Below are 17,677 nucleotides of genomic sequence, written 5' to 3' on the forward strand. Positions count from 1 at the left end.
TGAACATATACTTATTTTAAATTTTTTTAAAAAGTTAAATCAACTTATGGAAAGATATTAAATAAGTGATAGTGCAGGAGTTACACTAATGTTGCAACAATTGTGATTCTAAAATAAAAATCACTGAAGTTTGAGAAATACAGGTGAGTACATCAGGAAGGAAGGAATGTAATTAGTTTCCTCACGTAGAAAGATTCAGTGGCCAAGGCCAGGCATCAAGCCTGAAGATAGCTTTTGCACACACACGGAAAAATTCAGGTGAGAAATAGTCAGACTTGAACCAAAGCAGAAGATAGAGAGGAAAAAGGACATGCTAAGAAGAGAAAATGAAGAAAACTTGGGTACCAATTGTCAGAGGATGGAGAGGGAGGAGTTTGGGACGACTCTTAAGTTTGGCTTCTGCCACTGAAAGAATGAATCATAGCTCCATTAAATGAGCTAGAGAGAGAACATGGGAGGAGGGAGGACTAGGGATGGCAGGGAGGGTGATGAGTTGTAGTTGGCCATGTGGAATTGAAGGCCCCTTGTTAAACACAGATGGCCCTGTGGACCACTGGTTCACTGGTTCTCAATGTGTGTTCACCAAACCATCAGCGACTGCCTGGAAACTTGTTAGAAATGCAGATTATTGGCTCCACCCCATACCTATTCAATCAGAAATTCTGATCTGGTTTAACTAGTTGTCCAGGTAATTCTGGTGCATGCTGAAATTCAAGGACCACTGGGCAGGCTAAAGAGCTCTGAGTCAAGATACCTGGGCAAAGCTACTGGGTTATTTTAGACAAGGCCTTTTCCTGGGCCTCTGTTTTCTCAACTGCAAATTGAGAGCATTCACTTGGCTATAAGACCTCCAGTAGTCACTAAACCTTGCTGAGTCTCAGTACCTCACCCTCAAATATCCATCTCCCCCCTTCTTCTTTAGTCATAGAATCCTAATTTAACTAAGTACTTTGGAACCCAGAATAAAGAGCATACTTCCCAACCTCTTTTGCCACAAGGTATGACCATGTGTCCAAATTGTGGCCAATAGTCAGAGAATGGAAGTGATATGTATGTCTTCTGAGAAGTTTCCTCAAAGAGAAGGGTTATGTCTTCCTTTATCTTTTCCTCTGTCCTTTGGTCTGGAATGTAGACATGGTGGCTGGAGCTTGATCTTAGATCATAATGGGGAAGTCACACTTTGAGGAGGGAAGAGCAATGACATGGAGGGAAAGTGAGTTTTGATGACTCCTTAAACCCACCCTCCAGCTCTATGTTAACTCTTCCAAAATTCTTTTATGTCAGTTAGGAGCTATTTTGTTTTAGCCATTCTTATTTTGTGTTTTTTTTTTGGGGGGGGGAGCTCTTATATTATTATTAGAAATTTCTTGTACCTTATAATTTTATGAGAAAGTACTATAAGAAAGCTGAACCAGATTACCTCTGGGGCAGGGCCTGGGAATACGCATTTGATGACCTCCCATGAGGACTGATGAGCTCTAAAGTTTGAAGTTGGATGCTTAGAAATCAACAGATAGTGTGCTTTAGTAACACATATATTCCAAGAACAGGGGAGCAAGAAATTTGGATGTAAAAGGAAAAGATCATTTTTAGTGTTGTTTTTTTTAACACATGGAAATGACTTTCTTTGCACTCATTTTGCTTAAGAGTTTAGAATTGAAAAAAAAAAAAAAGAGTTTAGAATTGAAACTCTTTATGGGACAAATTCTGGCCATAAGGAAATCATCAGACAAACTGGACCAATGCCTGTGAGTTTATGACTACGTTGGGGCTAGAATTGCGATCTCTGACTCCCAGCTCTCTGACTTTTGGACCCTACAGCTTCCCTGCAAGCTCTGAAAAGTTATTCTTTCCCCAGTATTGCAGGTAAAAATCCTCCAGCCTAGCCACAGAGTGTGAGATGGCAGCTGTTCAGTGACATGGCCATGGCTTTGATACAGGAAGTGAAGTGTGTCCAATCAAAACAGCAAAGGGTAATCTAGGTCAGCAGCCCATCTACATGGGTCGCTAAAGCCACAAAAGAATCCAAGTCATCTCAACATGATGCACGTCACAGTTTGGAAGGTCAACTCCCCGTTCCAGATCACCTAAATCTTTGCCAGTATACAGCAACTTCAAGTGAACCATGTCTGTGTCCTGGACTTTTCCAAATCATTTATTCAATAAATGCATTGGAGAAACTGGCCTCATCACTCCTCACGAAAATAGCTTGTTAACTATCCACTCCACGTTAATGATAATACCCCAAATGGGAAGGCAGGAGGAAAATAGTGTTTAAAATGCAGAGGGCTTGCACAGGTTTGCAAAACAACAAACAAAAGGAGAAAATGCAACCCAGCAATTAGCTGTAAAAAAAATAATGGTGCTTTCTAAGTAAACATACATACTTTCCAATATTGAAGCGGGGTGGGGTTTAATAAAACCTGCTTTTGCCACTTGGTTTTGTTTCTGTCCAGCTAGCCTTATGGCAGTGAGCTTCCAGGTACATTTGGAGAAAAGGATAATCCTAAAGTAATTTCACCTTTCTCTCTTCCCCTGCCTTTGCATATTATTATCATTTGTTAGTTTCATTAAAATATGTATTCCACTACTACATTTGAATGCTTATTAATGTTGTCAGGTAAAGTTAACTGCTGAGTATCAATCTCTTGGAGGACTGGACCATATACTTGCCCAGACTTGTCTTCTCAGTACAGCTCACTAACCAAAAACAACACCAAGGACACCATGTCCTTCAATTCAATTACAGAACGCTCCTAGGCTGCTAATTCTAAAAGGATCAACCGCTTTAAATATTTCTGCATGCAATAAGCACATGCTCATGTAATTTACAGCAGTAGCTGGTGGCTTTTTTTGTATGGGTATCACATTTGTATACTGTGTTCCTGTGTCTTATGGAAATGAAATGAAACAGGGCTGCTGCATTGTACAAATCCAGTGGGCAGCAATCACATGCCAGGCTGTGGTGCCTTATGGAGCTGAGCAGTGCTCAACCTGGCCAGCTTGGGTGACAGTACTGATTGCTAGTCATTACACAGGCCCCTGGGGAGCTTGAGTGTGGGCTATTGGGAGAAGGCTGACAATGTATGTTTCAAAGGCAGTGGTGGAGGACACTAGAGCTGGAGTGGGGCAGAGTTCACCCTGTGTGATTATGGGATGAGATTTATATTGCCTGCCAAGCTTTAAAAGAGGCTGGTGAAGGAGATATTAATGCCCTGCTTCCTGAGAGGTTCTAGGTTCTAGGTGTGGTTGACCTCAAACTCCAGAGGGGGCTGGGCAGTAGCTAGCAGGGTGCAAGCATTTCCCAGCCTATAGCTTCTCTGAAGGTGTGTCAGCTCTCACTGCACTTGATAGGGAGGGAGCTTTTTTTTTCTTTCTTTTTTTTTTAATTTGGTAGCACCTTAATGTTCAGGCAGAGCTTGCTTTCTGTGCAACCCAAAGCTTCCTGCTGAGCATGCTTCATGAGAAGTGCTTTCTTTTGCCAGCAGAATTTTCAAGCCAGCACTCATCTGCAACTGTAGATCCCTTTGGAGATCCTAAATGGAGCTACTGAATTGTTGTCATGGTTACGATGGGACAGCTTCTGAAGCCAGAATGTTTTCAAGGAGGGCAGCCCTGGATGGGTATCCTGGGTTTCTGAGTAGGCAGTTGACCCAAGAGAATTGATTTCCCCTTCCCTCTCCCATGCTTCCAGTCCCTAAATAGGAGCCTGACAGATGTCTCCAGTGATCATCCTTGCTTGCTTCAGCCCACCCCAAACCTACAGCCTGCACTTGATTTAGCCTGAAAAGATCAGACTGCCCTGGCAGCACCTGACCGAGGCCCTGGGTGTGCCTCCTCCTTCCACAAACCAAGACATGTTCCCTGATTCCCTTGTGCACACAGCTGCTTCTAGGCAAAAGACACTTGTGAACTAGTTCTCTGTACTTAATACGTTAAAAAGGAACTGACATTTTTGAACACCTCTTATAGACCAGAACTTCACATGTATCTTATGTAATTTGTAAATCTAGCAAGGGAGGAAATATCATCTATATTTTATCTATGAGGAACCCAGAGCTTGTAGAGGTGATGCCCAGGGATGCACAACTAGGATGTAGCAAAGCTGGGGTTTAAATGCAGGGCTTTTGGGTTTCAAAGGTGTTCTTTTCTCCAAGTCATGGCCATTTTAGCCCTTGAGAAGAATTGGTAGCTCCAAGACACCCTCAACAATCTACTGGACACAGAACATCCACTTGTTCATTCTATAAACACGTCCTGAGTGTGCTCTGTGCCAGACCCTCTGCTGGCCACTGGAGACATAAAGATAAATCAGACACAGCCTTTGCCCTCAAGAAACTAACCTGCTGACAACCAGCAGTAATTAAAAGAGAGGACTCTACAAAGCACTAGCTAGAGGGGCCGTCAGAAAAAACATTCTGGAGGAATGGTTTTTGCCTGTTTGTTCATTCATGTTTTCAGGATCCATTTACTGATGTCTCGTAGCTACAATGTCCGCTCCTGAGCGAGCCTACAGCCAAGCACAGGTCGGGGAGACACAAACAACTATTCCAATATAGTGTGATAATAAGCACCAGAGGTACACAGGGCTGTGGACGCTCAAGAGAATTCAGAAGACTTTGTTGGTAGCTTTTGAATTGATTCCTAAAACTAAACAGGAGTTTACCAAGTGGAGAAGAGGGGAAAGGGCTTGTGAAAAAGTCCTGAGCGAGTGTTCGGAGGGAGATGTGGCAGTTAAGGTATATTGCCCACAAGGTGGAAAGGCTTCACTACCGGCTAAGGAGTTGGGCCTTTATCCTCGAGGGAGTGAGCAGCCATAGAAGAGATCAGAGGAGGGAGCACCAAGGTGAGGCTTTAGCTTTGGAAATGTGTAAGGTGGACTAGAACGGAATGCGGCAGGGCTTAGCCACGGACGCCTACAGCAGCTGCACCTCTACGTCTGGGGGACTGCTTCAGATGCGAGCCTAAGACAGGCAGGAGGAGTCGGGGTGCGGGTGGGCGAATTGAAGGGGAAGGGAGAGTTCCTCGCGAAGTCTACATTCCAGGCAAGGGGGTGCGCAGTTCTAGGCACCGCACAGCTGCGGGGAAGACCCGCCTCCCCTTCCAGATCCCTCTGGGGCGGAGCTCGGGCCAGAGCACGTGACGCCTGGGGCACCACCTTTACTGTGGGCAGTCTCCTCGCTCATCCACGGTTTCATGGGTCACCACTTTGATCACCAACACCTAGATCCTAAGCTGTAGTGCGCCAGGAATCCGTTCTTTTTGGAGAGTCCCCCATTTCTCCTCCTGCAAAGCCTGGGTGGGGAAGATAAATAGCGAAGGACTCCTTTGCCCACACAAAACATGGCGACCTGCTGCGCGCAGCCTGGGTCGGGGGAGCGGGTTCCAGGCTCGGGCCTCACTCGCCGGGCGAGGCGCAGACGGAAGGGGCGTCTCTCAGGGTAACTTTTCGACCTTCCTGGGAGGGCCCCTGCGCCCATGGGGCGTGGCGTTGTCTGAGTTCTAACAGATGATTGGTCTTTTGGCAGGTGGGTGGGGCGTCTGTGCTACCCCACCCCTCCCTCTTCGAACCGGAAGTGTCTCTCGGTCTTTCCAGCTGGTTGTCATTTCACTCGGCTCGGTCCTGAGGAGAAGGACTCAGCCGCGGCTGCGGGACCCGGGCACCGGGAGGTGGCGGCGGCGGCGGCGGCGGCAGCGGCGACAGCAGAGAAGGAAGAGGAGGAACAAGGAAAGAAAAGGGAGAGCCAGGCGGAGTCCGCAACAACGACCGCGGGGACTGCGGGACGGGGCAAAGCAGCGGCGGCGGCAGCGACGGCCCAGCAACCGTGAGGAGAAACAAAAGCCTTCTAAATTATAGTTTTTAAAAAACCTGGGGGAAAAGAGAGAGAACGCGCCAAGGGGGGAGGCCTTCTCCTTCAGAATAACTACGGTAGTGGGTTTTTCCTTTTTTCCTCTTTTTTTTCACCCCCCAACCCCCTGCGGAGAATCGAACTGAGAGAACTGAACAAACGTCCTCTGGGTCCCATGAGGGAAAAAAACCCCGGAGCCGCAGAGAGGGGAAGAGGCAGAACCCGCAGGACCTTCCAGGTCGCCCCCTTGGTCTCCGCGCCCCCGGGCGGTCAGCTCGCTCTTGTTGAGTCTCGTTAATCCTTCCCGATCGCGACCTCCCCCCACCCCCAAGAGGGAGAAACTGGTGTTTCCAACCCCTTTCATGGGGGAGAGGAAGCCGGGGGGAGCCCAGGAACAGCGACCGCGGCAAGATCTGCACCCGGAGCCTCAGAAACAGCCCCAGAGGCCAAAACTGCACCCTGCGAAAGAGCAGAAACAGGACCAGGAACAGCAGAAACCTCCCTGCAATCATCTTCCAATTAGTCAGTGCTGATTTCCTCTCCCGCAAACAGGAATTAGGAATTCACCTCCCACCCCAGATAACCTAATATAATCTATATATATATAAATATATAATATATAATGTTCTTAAATTATTCCTGATTTTTTTAACCAAGCTGCCAAGAAGAGAACATATTCTCCCCTTAGCCCTATTCTAATTTTTATGTGAGTGAATCTAAACTGCTGAGGAAGACCATATGTGATTGTTAAATTATATATATATATATTTTTACTCTGCGCAATGCTTATTCTTCTACATCCATAGATGCTTGAGAAGCTGTGTTTTTGTCATTCATGTACATTTTCCTTTGGAAAAAGAAAGCGCCTATTTTACTAACCAAAGACTTGATTTTTACCCTCTTCATTTTTATTCCCTCATAGAAATAAGCCCAGTTGGATCCATGTCAATGTTTTAAGAGATTTTTTTAGTTGTGTTTTTTTCTTTTAGAGACCAGAATTCCAAATCAGAACAATTTAGAGTGATAAGCTGCAATCTTTGGGCTAGCTATAAATAAGACATTTCAAGCAAATAAACCTAAATTTTGAGTAGAGGGCAAAAAGGCGTTGAGACATCAGGTTATCGTTTTTTATTGTGAGATTCTGAACCTAAAAATAATAAATGGGGGATTACGGGTTTGGAGTGCTAGTGCAAAGCAATACTGGGAATAAATCTGCTTTTCCAGTCAGATTCCATCCACATCTGCAGCCTCCTCACCATCACCAAAATGCCACCCCCAGCCCTGCTGCTTTTATAAATAATAACACAGCTGCCAATGGCAGCAGTGCTGGGTCAGCTTGGCTTTTTCCTGCTCCAGCTACCCATAACATTCAGGATGAAATCTTGGGGTCAGAAAAAGCAAAAAGTCAGCAACAGGAACAGCAAGACCCTTTAGAAAAGCAGCAGCTTTCCCCAAGTCCTGGTCAGGAAGCTGGAATACTGCCTGAAACTGAGAAGGCAAAGTCAGAAGAAAATCAAGGGGACAATTCTTCGGAAAATGGCAATGGGAAGGAGAAAATAAGAATTGAATCTCCAGTCTTGACAGGATTTGACTATCAAGAAGCCACCGGGCTAGGTACTTCGACCCAACCCTTGACATCTAGTGCATCGTCTCTTACTGGTTTCAGTAACTGGTCAGCAGCGATAGCACCTTCTTCCTCTACAATAATCAATGAAGATGCAAGTTTCTTTCACCAGGGTGGGGTCCCTACCGCTTCGGCTAATAACGGTGCTCTGTTGTTTCAAAATTTTCCCCATCATGTCAGCCCTGGCTTTGGAGGCAGCTTCTCTCCTCAGATCGGGCCTCTCTCACAGCACCACCCTCATCACCCTCATTTCCAGCATCATCACAGCCAGCATCAGCAGCAAAGGAGGTCTCCTGCCAGTCCCCATCCCCCACCTTTCACACATAGAAATGCTGCTTTTAACCAGCTGCCTCATTTGGCGAATAATCTTAACAAACCCCCCTCTCCATGGAGCAGCTACCAGAGTCCCTCTCCCACACCCTCTTCTTCCTGGAGCCCAGGAGGTGGTGGATATGGTGGCTGGGGAGGTTCCCAAGGCCGAGATCACCGCAGAGGGCTGAATGGTGGAATAACGCCCCTGAACTCCATCTCGCCTTTGAAGAAAAATTTTGCAAGCAATCATATTCAGCTTCAGAAGTATGCTCGGCCCAGCTCTGCCTTTGCTCCTAAATCCTGGATGGAAGATAGCTTGAACAGGGCTGACAATATTTTTCCTTTTCCGGTAAGATTATGTTCCATTAATAGATTAAGATGAATAAGAAAATAGCATGGTGTAATATCTGTGTAACTGAAAAGTTTGAATTGTCCTTATTCACATCAGAGCACTTCTTAGATAGAAAATAGGTCAATTACCAGGACTCATTTTAGCAGGAGAGGAGTGTAATTTGCAACAAAATGTTTAGCTGTTTCTTTTGCAATTTTCTAAATTGTAGCCTTAATCTTGCCATAGATCATTATGAATACCAGGTATCTAGTGATGTCAGAATTATTAACTGTAATACCTTTCTTGCCTGACAAGATAATCAGGGTCAGGTTTTTTTTCTGCTTATTTAGATGAGAATAAATAATATATATGTATGTATATTTCATTGTGGAAACTAATGAATATTTTCTGCCCGTATGAAGTAATTAAATAACTAAAAAAAATTCTTTTGATATTATAAAGTAGTGATTCACTGAAAACCACTTATTGAATTACAGTTTTCTCATTGGTTACATTTTAAACCTCTCTGAACCTTGAAGTCTGCACAGTCTGATCAATTCGGCAATTCCTCTTAAACCTCGTTGCAAATTCCGGCCTAATTTATGTCAGTAAGGACTACTAGTGAGAGAGAAATGATCTACATGTCTTCTCATCCCCATTTATTTTTGAATACTACAAAACTGTTGATCTCAGAGTGACTCTGTGCCTTTCACCCATTTGTTTATTTTCCAGTGTTAACACTAGGGGTGTAGATAATTAAACTGTTCCTAAAAATAGATCTAGGCAAAGATCACTTGTCTTTCTTGCTACCAGTATATCCTTGTTCTGGCAGGAGTCATTGTTTGATGTTTTTCAATTATTGAGCAGCCAGTTTAGTTGATACAAATAAGATAAAGGGAATGTTATAGTTAAACATCAGATGCCCCACTATATTTATATACTTGGGGATATGATCGCTTACATGTGTTTAGGAAATTTATAGGGGGTAATAAGCTAACATTGAATCTAGTCCTCACAACAACCCCACAAGGTAAGTTCTATTATTATCCCCATGTTACAGATGAGGAAATTGAATATCAGAAAGAAGTAATAAATTGCTCAAGAGCACACAGCTAGAAAGAGTACAAATTCTAGGTTAAAAAAACAAGATTAAAAATATGTATACATACATGTGTATATATATTTATGTGCTACAGTTAGAGGATTATTTGAGAAATTTTTCTGCAAGAGCTAAAAAAAATTACAAAATAGTTGCAGTATTCCCAGATATGATGTTAGCACAAGCAGAATTATCTTTTTTAATTAGTAATTTGTTGAGGGTATGGTAAGTTTGTCATGAGACCTCTGTGTCATTCCAAGGGGTTAAATATCTGTCCCTTCCTTGAGGATTCAGGTGCAGTGTAGCTTAAAATGTTTGGTTATATTTAGATTTTTTTAAATAATTTTTTGCCTTTCAAAAAACTTTTGGCGTTTGCTTTTAGAAAGAATTTTTATTCAAACTAAAGATCAATTGCTGCTTTAGTGGTCAGGTAAAATGCTGTTTAAGACATTGACCATTTCGTGAAGTGCGTTTTTAAAAAGTTGTTTTTTATATTCTTTTTGAACGTAAATTTAAAGGAAATTCAGTACAATGATAACTTTTATGAATTATTCCTATATAGCTATATTGAATATTATATATGAATATTCCTATATTGCCATATTCCTATATATGAATATTCCTATATTGCTAATTTTAAAAATCCTATATTTAGAATTTTTTTTGAATTCCTATATTTTATCCTATCCTATATTGCTAATCTTAAAAATATATTCCTATATTCCTATATATGAATATTCCTATATTGCTAATTTTAAAAATCCAAGATGGTATTTTATACATTTTAACTGGATTAAGATCTAACTCAAAACTGAAGATACTTTGCTATCTTATTTTGCTCCTATACATTGACAGAATGAATTTGTGTGACCTCATGGCCTGTTTCCCATTCTCAGCTTAGTCCCTTTTGATAAAGGTTTCCTTTGGGAAAAATGAAAAGTCCAGAAAATGAATAAAATATGTATATATGCATATTAATATTTTTCCTATTGTGCTAATTGAATGTGCTTAAAGTATGTGTGAAATCTTTTTGATCAGACAGTTTCTTTGGAGATTAATTAAGCTGATTTATGAAATAATAGAGTAAGATAGATACTAACAGATATTGTTAGAAACTGACTCTTCACTTAGAACTGCTGTCTACTATGGATAGAAAAAGGGTGGAGTTAATGTATCTGGCTCAAATGTGATAGGATTACAAAGTAAATTGCTGATTTCTGCTCCCCATCCCCACCATTTGGAAGAGAGAGAGCGAGAGCACATGAGCACAAGGAGAGAGAGCTAGCAAGGGGATGATTTGAAAGTCACAAGAGAAATAAGTGATTTGAAAAAAATCTCTATGGCAAGAAACTCTTAATTGGGTTTTGAAAAAATCATAAGAAGTAAGTAAACTGACTACTGTGGTTCTTACTTAAATGAATGCAGTTCTTGTGTATGTGTGTGTGTTTTTAAACAATAATTCTTTTGAATTAGTTTTTGGCAAAAAGTACCCTTTTGAGTTGATATGAATAACCTGGTTAAATTTGATCTGGAAAAAAAAAAGGGGAGAAACATTTATTTGACTGGGAGCCAGGAGCTAGGTTTTGTGGTATTGGCTCCATCAGAATCAGCATTTGGGGGCCGCAGTTTCTTTATAAAATGTGGGATATGACCTACGTCATCAATGAGGCTCCTTATGATTCTAAAGTAACCTGTGAAATTTAGCTGTAGTGTTGCAACTACAATCCACATTTTTCTTTCTAAACACTCCTGTCTTATTTAAATTTATAACTTAAGCACTATTAATTTTAGGAAAGAAATTTTATAGATATTAGCAATTTAATTTCAATTGCCATTAAAAAGAATTTCTTAGGTGTTATAGAAAGATCTTGAAATATGCCACAGACATTACAAGATAGAGCTTACATGGTTACATTATAATACTGGTATTCAATCTAAGGTAGCATGGTATTGTTATATTAAAAGAAAATCATTTACCCAAAGTATAACTGGTACTAGGCAACATTTATTTTAATTTGAAATGAACCAGAATGATTTTTACTTTTGTTTACTGCAGGTTTGGATATATGCAGTAATTAAAATTAATGGTAACATTTTAAATTAAATTAAATAGTTTTTTGGTCCAATCTCAACATTTCCTTGTATCCATGTTTATCAAGCATCAGCGGAGATTCCAAGTATGTGAATAAGCCCCAATAACTGATATGAAAAAGCATTTTATTTTGGGAAATTTTTTGTATTAAAATTTGTTTCTAAGTTACTTTTGCTTAGCTTAAAATTTCATTACATGAATTCAGATGGAATGCCACAAATTCTGTTTTTAGACACAGCTAAACTAATATGCATTTAATAATAGCTGACATGTCTACTCTGTTCCAAGTGTTTTACATACATTAACTCATTTAATTCATTCAACAATTCTACAAAGTAGAAATTATTATTCACACACAAGATTTGGCTCTTAACTACTGTGCTACAGTGTGTCTTCACATAATCATAATATGGGGGTGTGGGGGAAAGAATTGCCTTCCAGAAGTATGTAAGATGAAAAGAAAAATTTTACAGTGATACATGATTATCAAAAGCTGATTATAGATAGAGTTTTGAAAGTGGGAAATAATAGAATGTATTTATTTATCAACTTCAAATGTCATAATAATATTCAAGTCAGTACTTTCATTTTAATTTTAAGTACATGCTATATACCAGGCACTGGTCTAGGCATTTCACATAGGTGATTTCACTTCCTATATAGGATTTCTCAATCTTGACATTTGGTTTTATTATCCTGATTTCAAAATGAAGAAGCAAGGTCCATATTCATGTGACTATAAGCATAATTTGACTCTTGCATTAAGGGGGGAAAATCCTACCTATCCTGCCAAACACATCTTGGAATTCTGATGTCCAAACCAAATACTATACTGGGGCACCTGCCAATAATTATATTTAAATATAACACTTCTTTGGAGGGGTGCCTAGATCTTCTGTCCTTAAAGGAAAGTGAAGGAGAATTGCCTAGTATATAGGCTGACACTTTCTTATCTGCAGCTCAATTATGTTCCCATCTTCATTAGCTAAGAATCAGGAAGTAAGCAAAAAAAAAAAAAAAATTGTATGTTTGTCACAAAGACTATCCTAAAACTTGATTGATAGGGAAATAGTTTAGGACTTTACTTGGAGCCCATATGCTCTTACTCTAGACACTAGCACCACTGATGTGTTAAATTGTCTTAACCAGGCTAATAATTCATGTCACTTTAATAACTCTCCTAGTTTTGTCAGTATATGGATCCTCCAAATTATATACTGCATCTTATGTTTGTAAATAGAAAGTTGCTGCAGTTTTGCAGTTCTGAAATTCATAGTGAATTATTAAAATTGTTTAACGTGCAACCTCATTACATTTTCCTGTTTCTTAATACAGTATAGTCCCAAGAGGGATCTTTGCATAGGAAACATTTTCTTTGATTTAAAAGGGAAGAGACTTATTTTTTAACTTTAAAATGTAAGTTGGATAATTCTAGGTCTAGCAGAATTGAGATATTGGAAAAAAGCCTACCCAGTATAAATTCCCCTCTTTGCAGAGGGCCTTTTAACTAGGTTTAATTGCTTTTCTGATGGAATTGAAACTAATTCTGGGGTACAGTTTTTTGATTTTTATTGTTGTCTTCAGAGAAGCCATGGAATATGATTAGCACATTGCTCCAACATATTTCAGGAAAAACCTGTTTATTGCAAGCCTAGTGAATGTGGTTGTTGCTAGTTAAAACTAGAAAGATGCTACTTAGTTCATGAGTTTAAGCTTTTGAGACCTTGCTGGTATCAGTTCATGAAAAAGAAATGGGAAGAGTAGTCTTAATATATGCCAAGTTTGAATTTTACAGTCTAAATTTATTTTCCTTATGACTTTCCTCTGTCTTACTAGAAAAGAAGCTTGAAGATTCACTGTCATATTTTTGGCACTGTATTGAACCTGGGTTTTGGTCTCATCACAGACAAGATAATGTGAATAATGTGTTTTTCTTTAAGGCAGAGAGCCTAGAATGTAAGCATTCATTTTAATTTTTTGTGACAAAACTTATTTTGTTTAATTATTCAAAGGTGCTTTGTAGAAATTAAAAATATGTTCTTACCAAAATAAATTTAGAGAAATATATATTTTTAAATTCAAATTTAGTATAGACTGTCATCAAATTTTTTTCCTCATCACATTTTATATTCTTGAAACAGAATGAGTTCCATGTTCAAGTTTTCAGAAAATACTTAGTGGATAGAAAGATAAAGGTGTAGATCTTTATTATTATTATTATTATTATTATTATTTTGAGACAGAGTATCACTCTGTTGCCTGGGCTAGAATGCCGAGGCGTCAGCCTAGCTCACAGCAACCTCAGACTCCTGGGCTCAAGTGATTCTTCGACCTCACCCTCCCAAGAGGCTGGGACTACAGGCATGCACCACTGTGCCTGGCTAATTTTATATATATATATTGTTGTCCAGCTAATTTCTTTCTATTTTTTTTTTTTTTTTTTTGGTAGAGGTGGAGTCTCGCTCTTGCTGAGGCTGATCTCAAACTCCTAAGCACCCGCCTTGGTCTCCCAGAGTGCTAGGATTATAGGCGTGAGCCACCATGCCTGGCCTAGATCTTACTTTTAATCACTTTCTCAAGGTGAAACATGAATAATTATTGAGAAAGACTATTTTGTGAGGCCAAACAATGTAGTAGAGTGAAGCACAGGCTGTGGATCCAGACAGACTTAAGTTTGACTCTGTGAGTTTGAATATAAAATAAATGAAACAAAACATGTAAATTTTTTTTTAGAGAGGTTTGACTCTAAACTCTAATTAGCAGTGTGACCTTGAGTAAATCTTTTAAATTTGGAATGCAATATCTCATCAAGATAATAATACCTAGCAGTGAAGGATTATTGTGAGGTACCTTATGTATGTGGCCATCCATATTAGGTTGCTTACATTTTTTAAAATTTAAAATATGGCTCTCTGATATTGAGTAAAGTCATGAAATTAAAATAATTACAAATAAAGCTTGGGTTCCCGTGAAAGATTTTGAACAATTCTTAGTACTCATTTTGAATAAGCTATAGATACAACCCAAGACAGATAAAATGTTTAGAAGGATTATCAATTTTCTTGAAGGGAGTTTTATAATTATATGCATACTTAAACTTTCATTAGCATTGGCAGCCTTCATCTTTCAGTATTTTGAAAGATTTTACCTATAGTTCTTTTTTTAAGAACTTTAGAACATGTAATTGCTTTTGCATACATTAAAGGAGATGACATTTGAATGGAGAATTTGTGATTTTTTTGTAAGAGATAGGAAAGGGTACCATGGATTATTTTTTTTTTTGAGAAAGAGTCTTGCTCTCTCACCTGGGCTAGAGTGCCGTGGCATCAGCCTAGCTCACAGCAACCTCAATCTCCTGGGGTCAAGTGATCCTACTGCCTCAGCCTCCCGAGTAGCTGGGACTACAGGCATGCGCCACCATGCCCAGCTAATTTTTTGTATATATATTTTTAGTTGGTCAATTAATTTCTTTCTATTTTTAGTAGAGACGGGGTCTCGTTCTTGCTCAGGCTGGTTTCGAGCTCCTGATCTCCAGCAATCCGCCCTCCTCAGCCTCCAAGAGTGCTAGGATTACAGGCGTGGGCCACCATGCCCGGCCTGTAATGTATTTCTGACCTGTGCTAATCTTTGAGTGACACTGAACATGCATTTTCCCTCTTAAACATTATAAGCATTATCATCTAGCTTAATAGTTTTATTTCATTTTAATTCATAAGCTGTTTAATCTTTAAGGCAAACGACAAATTCAACTTTAGGTATGACACAAACATTGTGTAAATTAAATTTCCAAATATTTTATTAATGTAGCCATTAATGTGTTTATAAATACACTTGCATTTGGACATTTTAAATTTTTGAAAAATTATTTATAGCTTTCCAAATTATTTAGAAATTTATAAATATACACTTATTGTATAAGGTACTTTATACATTTGTATATAATGTGCTTATTCATGTTCTATGACAAAATGGTACCACAAAAGGCAAACTTTAAATATGGATAGCAGAATTCAGGTCCCATTACATGTCAAAGAAAAGCTCTATCAGCCACTTATAGGTGCTCTCTCATGTTTACAAACTGAATTATTAAGGTTTAAAGCCTTAAGCTGTACATCTTATAGGGTATTTAGGTTGGGCAATTTCTGTTTGCTGAATATTTATCAGATATATTTCATAATTTTTAATAAATCTAAGCTATAGTTAATCCCTCAGTGTTATACATTTTAAAGCCCTTTGTATATTTAAAATATCATGTAACATTTTAAATAATAGTTCTTTCAGATATTCTTGAGGAATGCATCTAGTGAATAGATCATGGTGCTAGTCAGTAAATTAGCTGTCATTTTACTATCTATAAGACCTTTAAAAAAAACTCAACACTCAACATAAGAACATTAAGTGTTCTTATACAACATTACAATGTTCTTATACTCAGAAAAATATCCTAATTATGGTAATGGAAGTCAGATTTGTGTTCTAGATATGGCTCTGCCACTTATTAGCTATTGACCTAGGGCAAGCTCCCCTTATCCTTTATCTTTCTCATTTCTTTTATCTGGTCTTTGTGAGGATATAATGAGATATGTCTAGTATTTGGCTTCCAGAAGATTCTGTTGTTGTGTAAGAAAGCAAGTCATCAAACAAATATTAATTCAAAGAGTTATTCAAAGAATACCATAATTTCTTCTTGCTTTTATCTCTTCGTTCTTAAAAAAAAAAGAATAGTGTAATTTCTTAAAAGGTGAAAAGCAGTGTATAAAAGGTGTGGGATGAACTTAATTTTAAATAAACAGTTTTTAAAATCAAATCATATCACTGTACTTAAAAAAATAAAATCAAATAAAAAATAATAAAATCACTGTGGGAGGCCGGGCGCTGTGGCTCACGCCTGTAATCCTAGCTCTTGGGAGGCCGAGGCGGGCGGATTGCTCAAGGTCAGGAGTTCAAAACCAGCCTGAGCGAGACCCCGTCTCTACTATAAATAGAAAGAAATTAATTGCCCAACTGATATATATATATAAAAAAAAATAAGCCGGGCATGGTGGCGCATGCCTGTAGTCCCAGCTACCCGGGAGGCTGAGGCAGAAGGATCACTCGAGCCCAGGAGTTTGAGGTTGCTGTGAGCTAGGCTGACGCCACGGCACTCACTCTAGCCCGGGCAACAAAGTGAGACTCTGTCTCAAAAAAAAAAAAAAAAAAAAAAAAAAAAAAAAAAAATCACTGTGGGGCTGATGATCTTCTTGAATGTTGCTGAAAAATACAATGACCAACTGGTGATTTTTTTTTATCCCCATGTCTTCTTAATTTTTTATTATGGAAAAATTTAAACATATTCCATAACAGACAAAATAGTCTTCTGAAGTCCCATGTCCATGTCACCTAGCTTAAACAGTTATCAGCTCCTGGGCAGTTCTCTTTCATCTATACCCTTAACCATCTCTCTCTCCTTTTTCCTATTAATATTATTTTGAAGTAATTCCCAGATATCATATCACTTCATCAGTAAATGGTTCAGTATGTGTCTGTAAAAGGTAAGGAATCCTTTTTATAAAAACAAAAAATTAATTTTTTTTAAGTTGTTTTTTAAAGAAAGATAGTAAAAAACTGAAGCAAGGTTCACATTTCTGTTGTAGCTGTTCATCCTGTTTCACTGCTGAACCTGCTGCTAATTTCTAAGGAAATAACTGTTGGCTTCATCTCCTCCTTCTGGGCCATCAAAAAGAAAAAAAAAGAGATCCAGCTAAAGCACCAAAATATCCACTGGTGGCCAGAAATTTGAGGAGAAGATTGTACCTTTTCCTCCCTTCATCTCAGCCTTCCTCTAGGTTCAGGCTTCTGTGGACTTGTGGGCAGGACCTCTGGAAGGAAGAGAGAACAGGACAGGACTGAACCTTTTGGTTGTAGTATTTTTGGTTTTGTTTTTTTAAGAGGAATGTAGAGATTTGGGGTCTCTTGCAGGCCTTTGGACGACATCGAACTTTTTTTATTTCTTGCTTTTGACATGCAAATGTTTGATGCTTTCAAGGGACCATGGACTGGGAGTACTTAACCATGGCCAGCATTATCCTTCTCATGAAGTACAGTGTGGTGACCTATTTTATGCTGATTGTTGAGGAGAGCCTTCTGCCAAGAGACTCTAGAGAGCAAAGGATGGTGTGGGAAGAGTTGTGAGGGCCCAGAAAGGTGGAAGCTGGGCACAGGCTGCTTTTTTGAGATTGCTGTCAAGGCTCCCCAAAAAGAAGAGTTGTCAGGGTTACAGAACACAAGGTTTACAGTTTAGGAAAAAAGATGGTACATTTGGGAGGCCCATTCTCCCTGCTGACCCTGGACCCTACTCAGACCTAGGAGACATGAAGAAAGGAACCTTGAC

General features: G+C 39.4%; 1 protein-coding gene across 4 annotated transcripts in view; it reads left to right on the plus strand.

The window, feature by feature from the left end:
• Window positions 1-5,601: 5,601 nt before the first annotated feature.
• Window positions 5,602-17,677, plus strand: part of CPEB4 (cytoplasmic polyadenylation element binding protein 4) — a 70,261-nt gene continuing 58,185 nt past the window's right edge. For all 4 annotated transcript variants that reach the window (XM_012765513.2, XM_012765514.2, XM_012765515.2 and 1 more), the window contains exon 1: window positions 5,602-8,134. In XM_012765513.2, coding sequence (XP_012620967.1) covers window positions 7,010-8,134 — 1,125 coding nt within the window. In that variant the 5' untranslated portion in view covers window positions 5,602-7,009. The remainder of the gene's footprint in view (window positions 8,135-17,677) is intronic.

The sequence above is a fragment of the Microcebus murinus genome, chromosome 21 (genome assembly GCF_040939455.1).
Source record: "Microcebus murinus isolate Inina chromosome 21, M.murinus_Inina_mat1.0, whole genome shotgun sequence".
NCBI lineage: Eukaryota > Metazoa > Chordata > Mammalia > Primates > Cheirogaleidae > Microcebus > Microcebus murinus.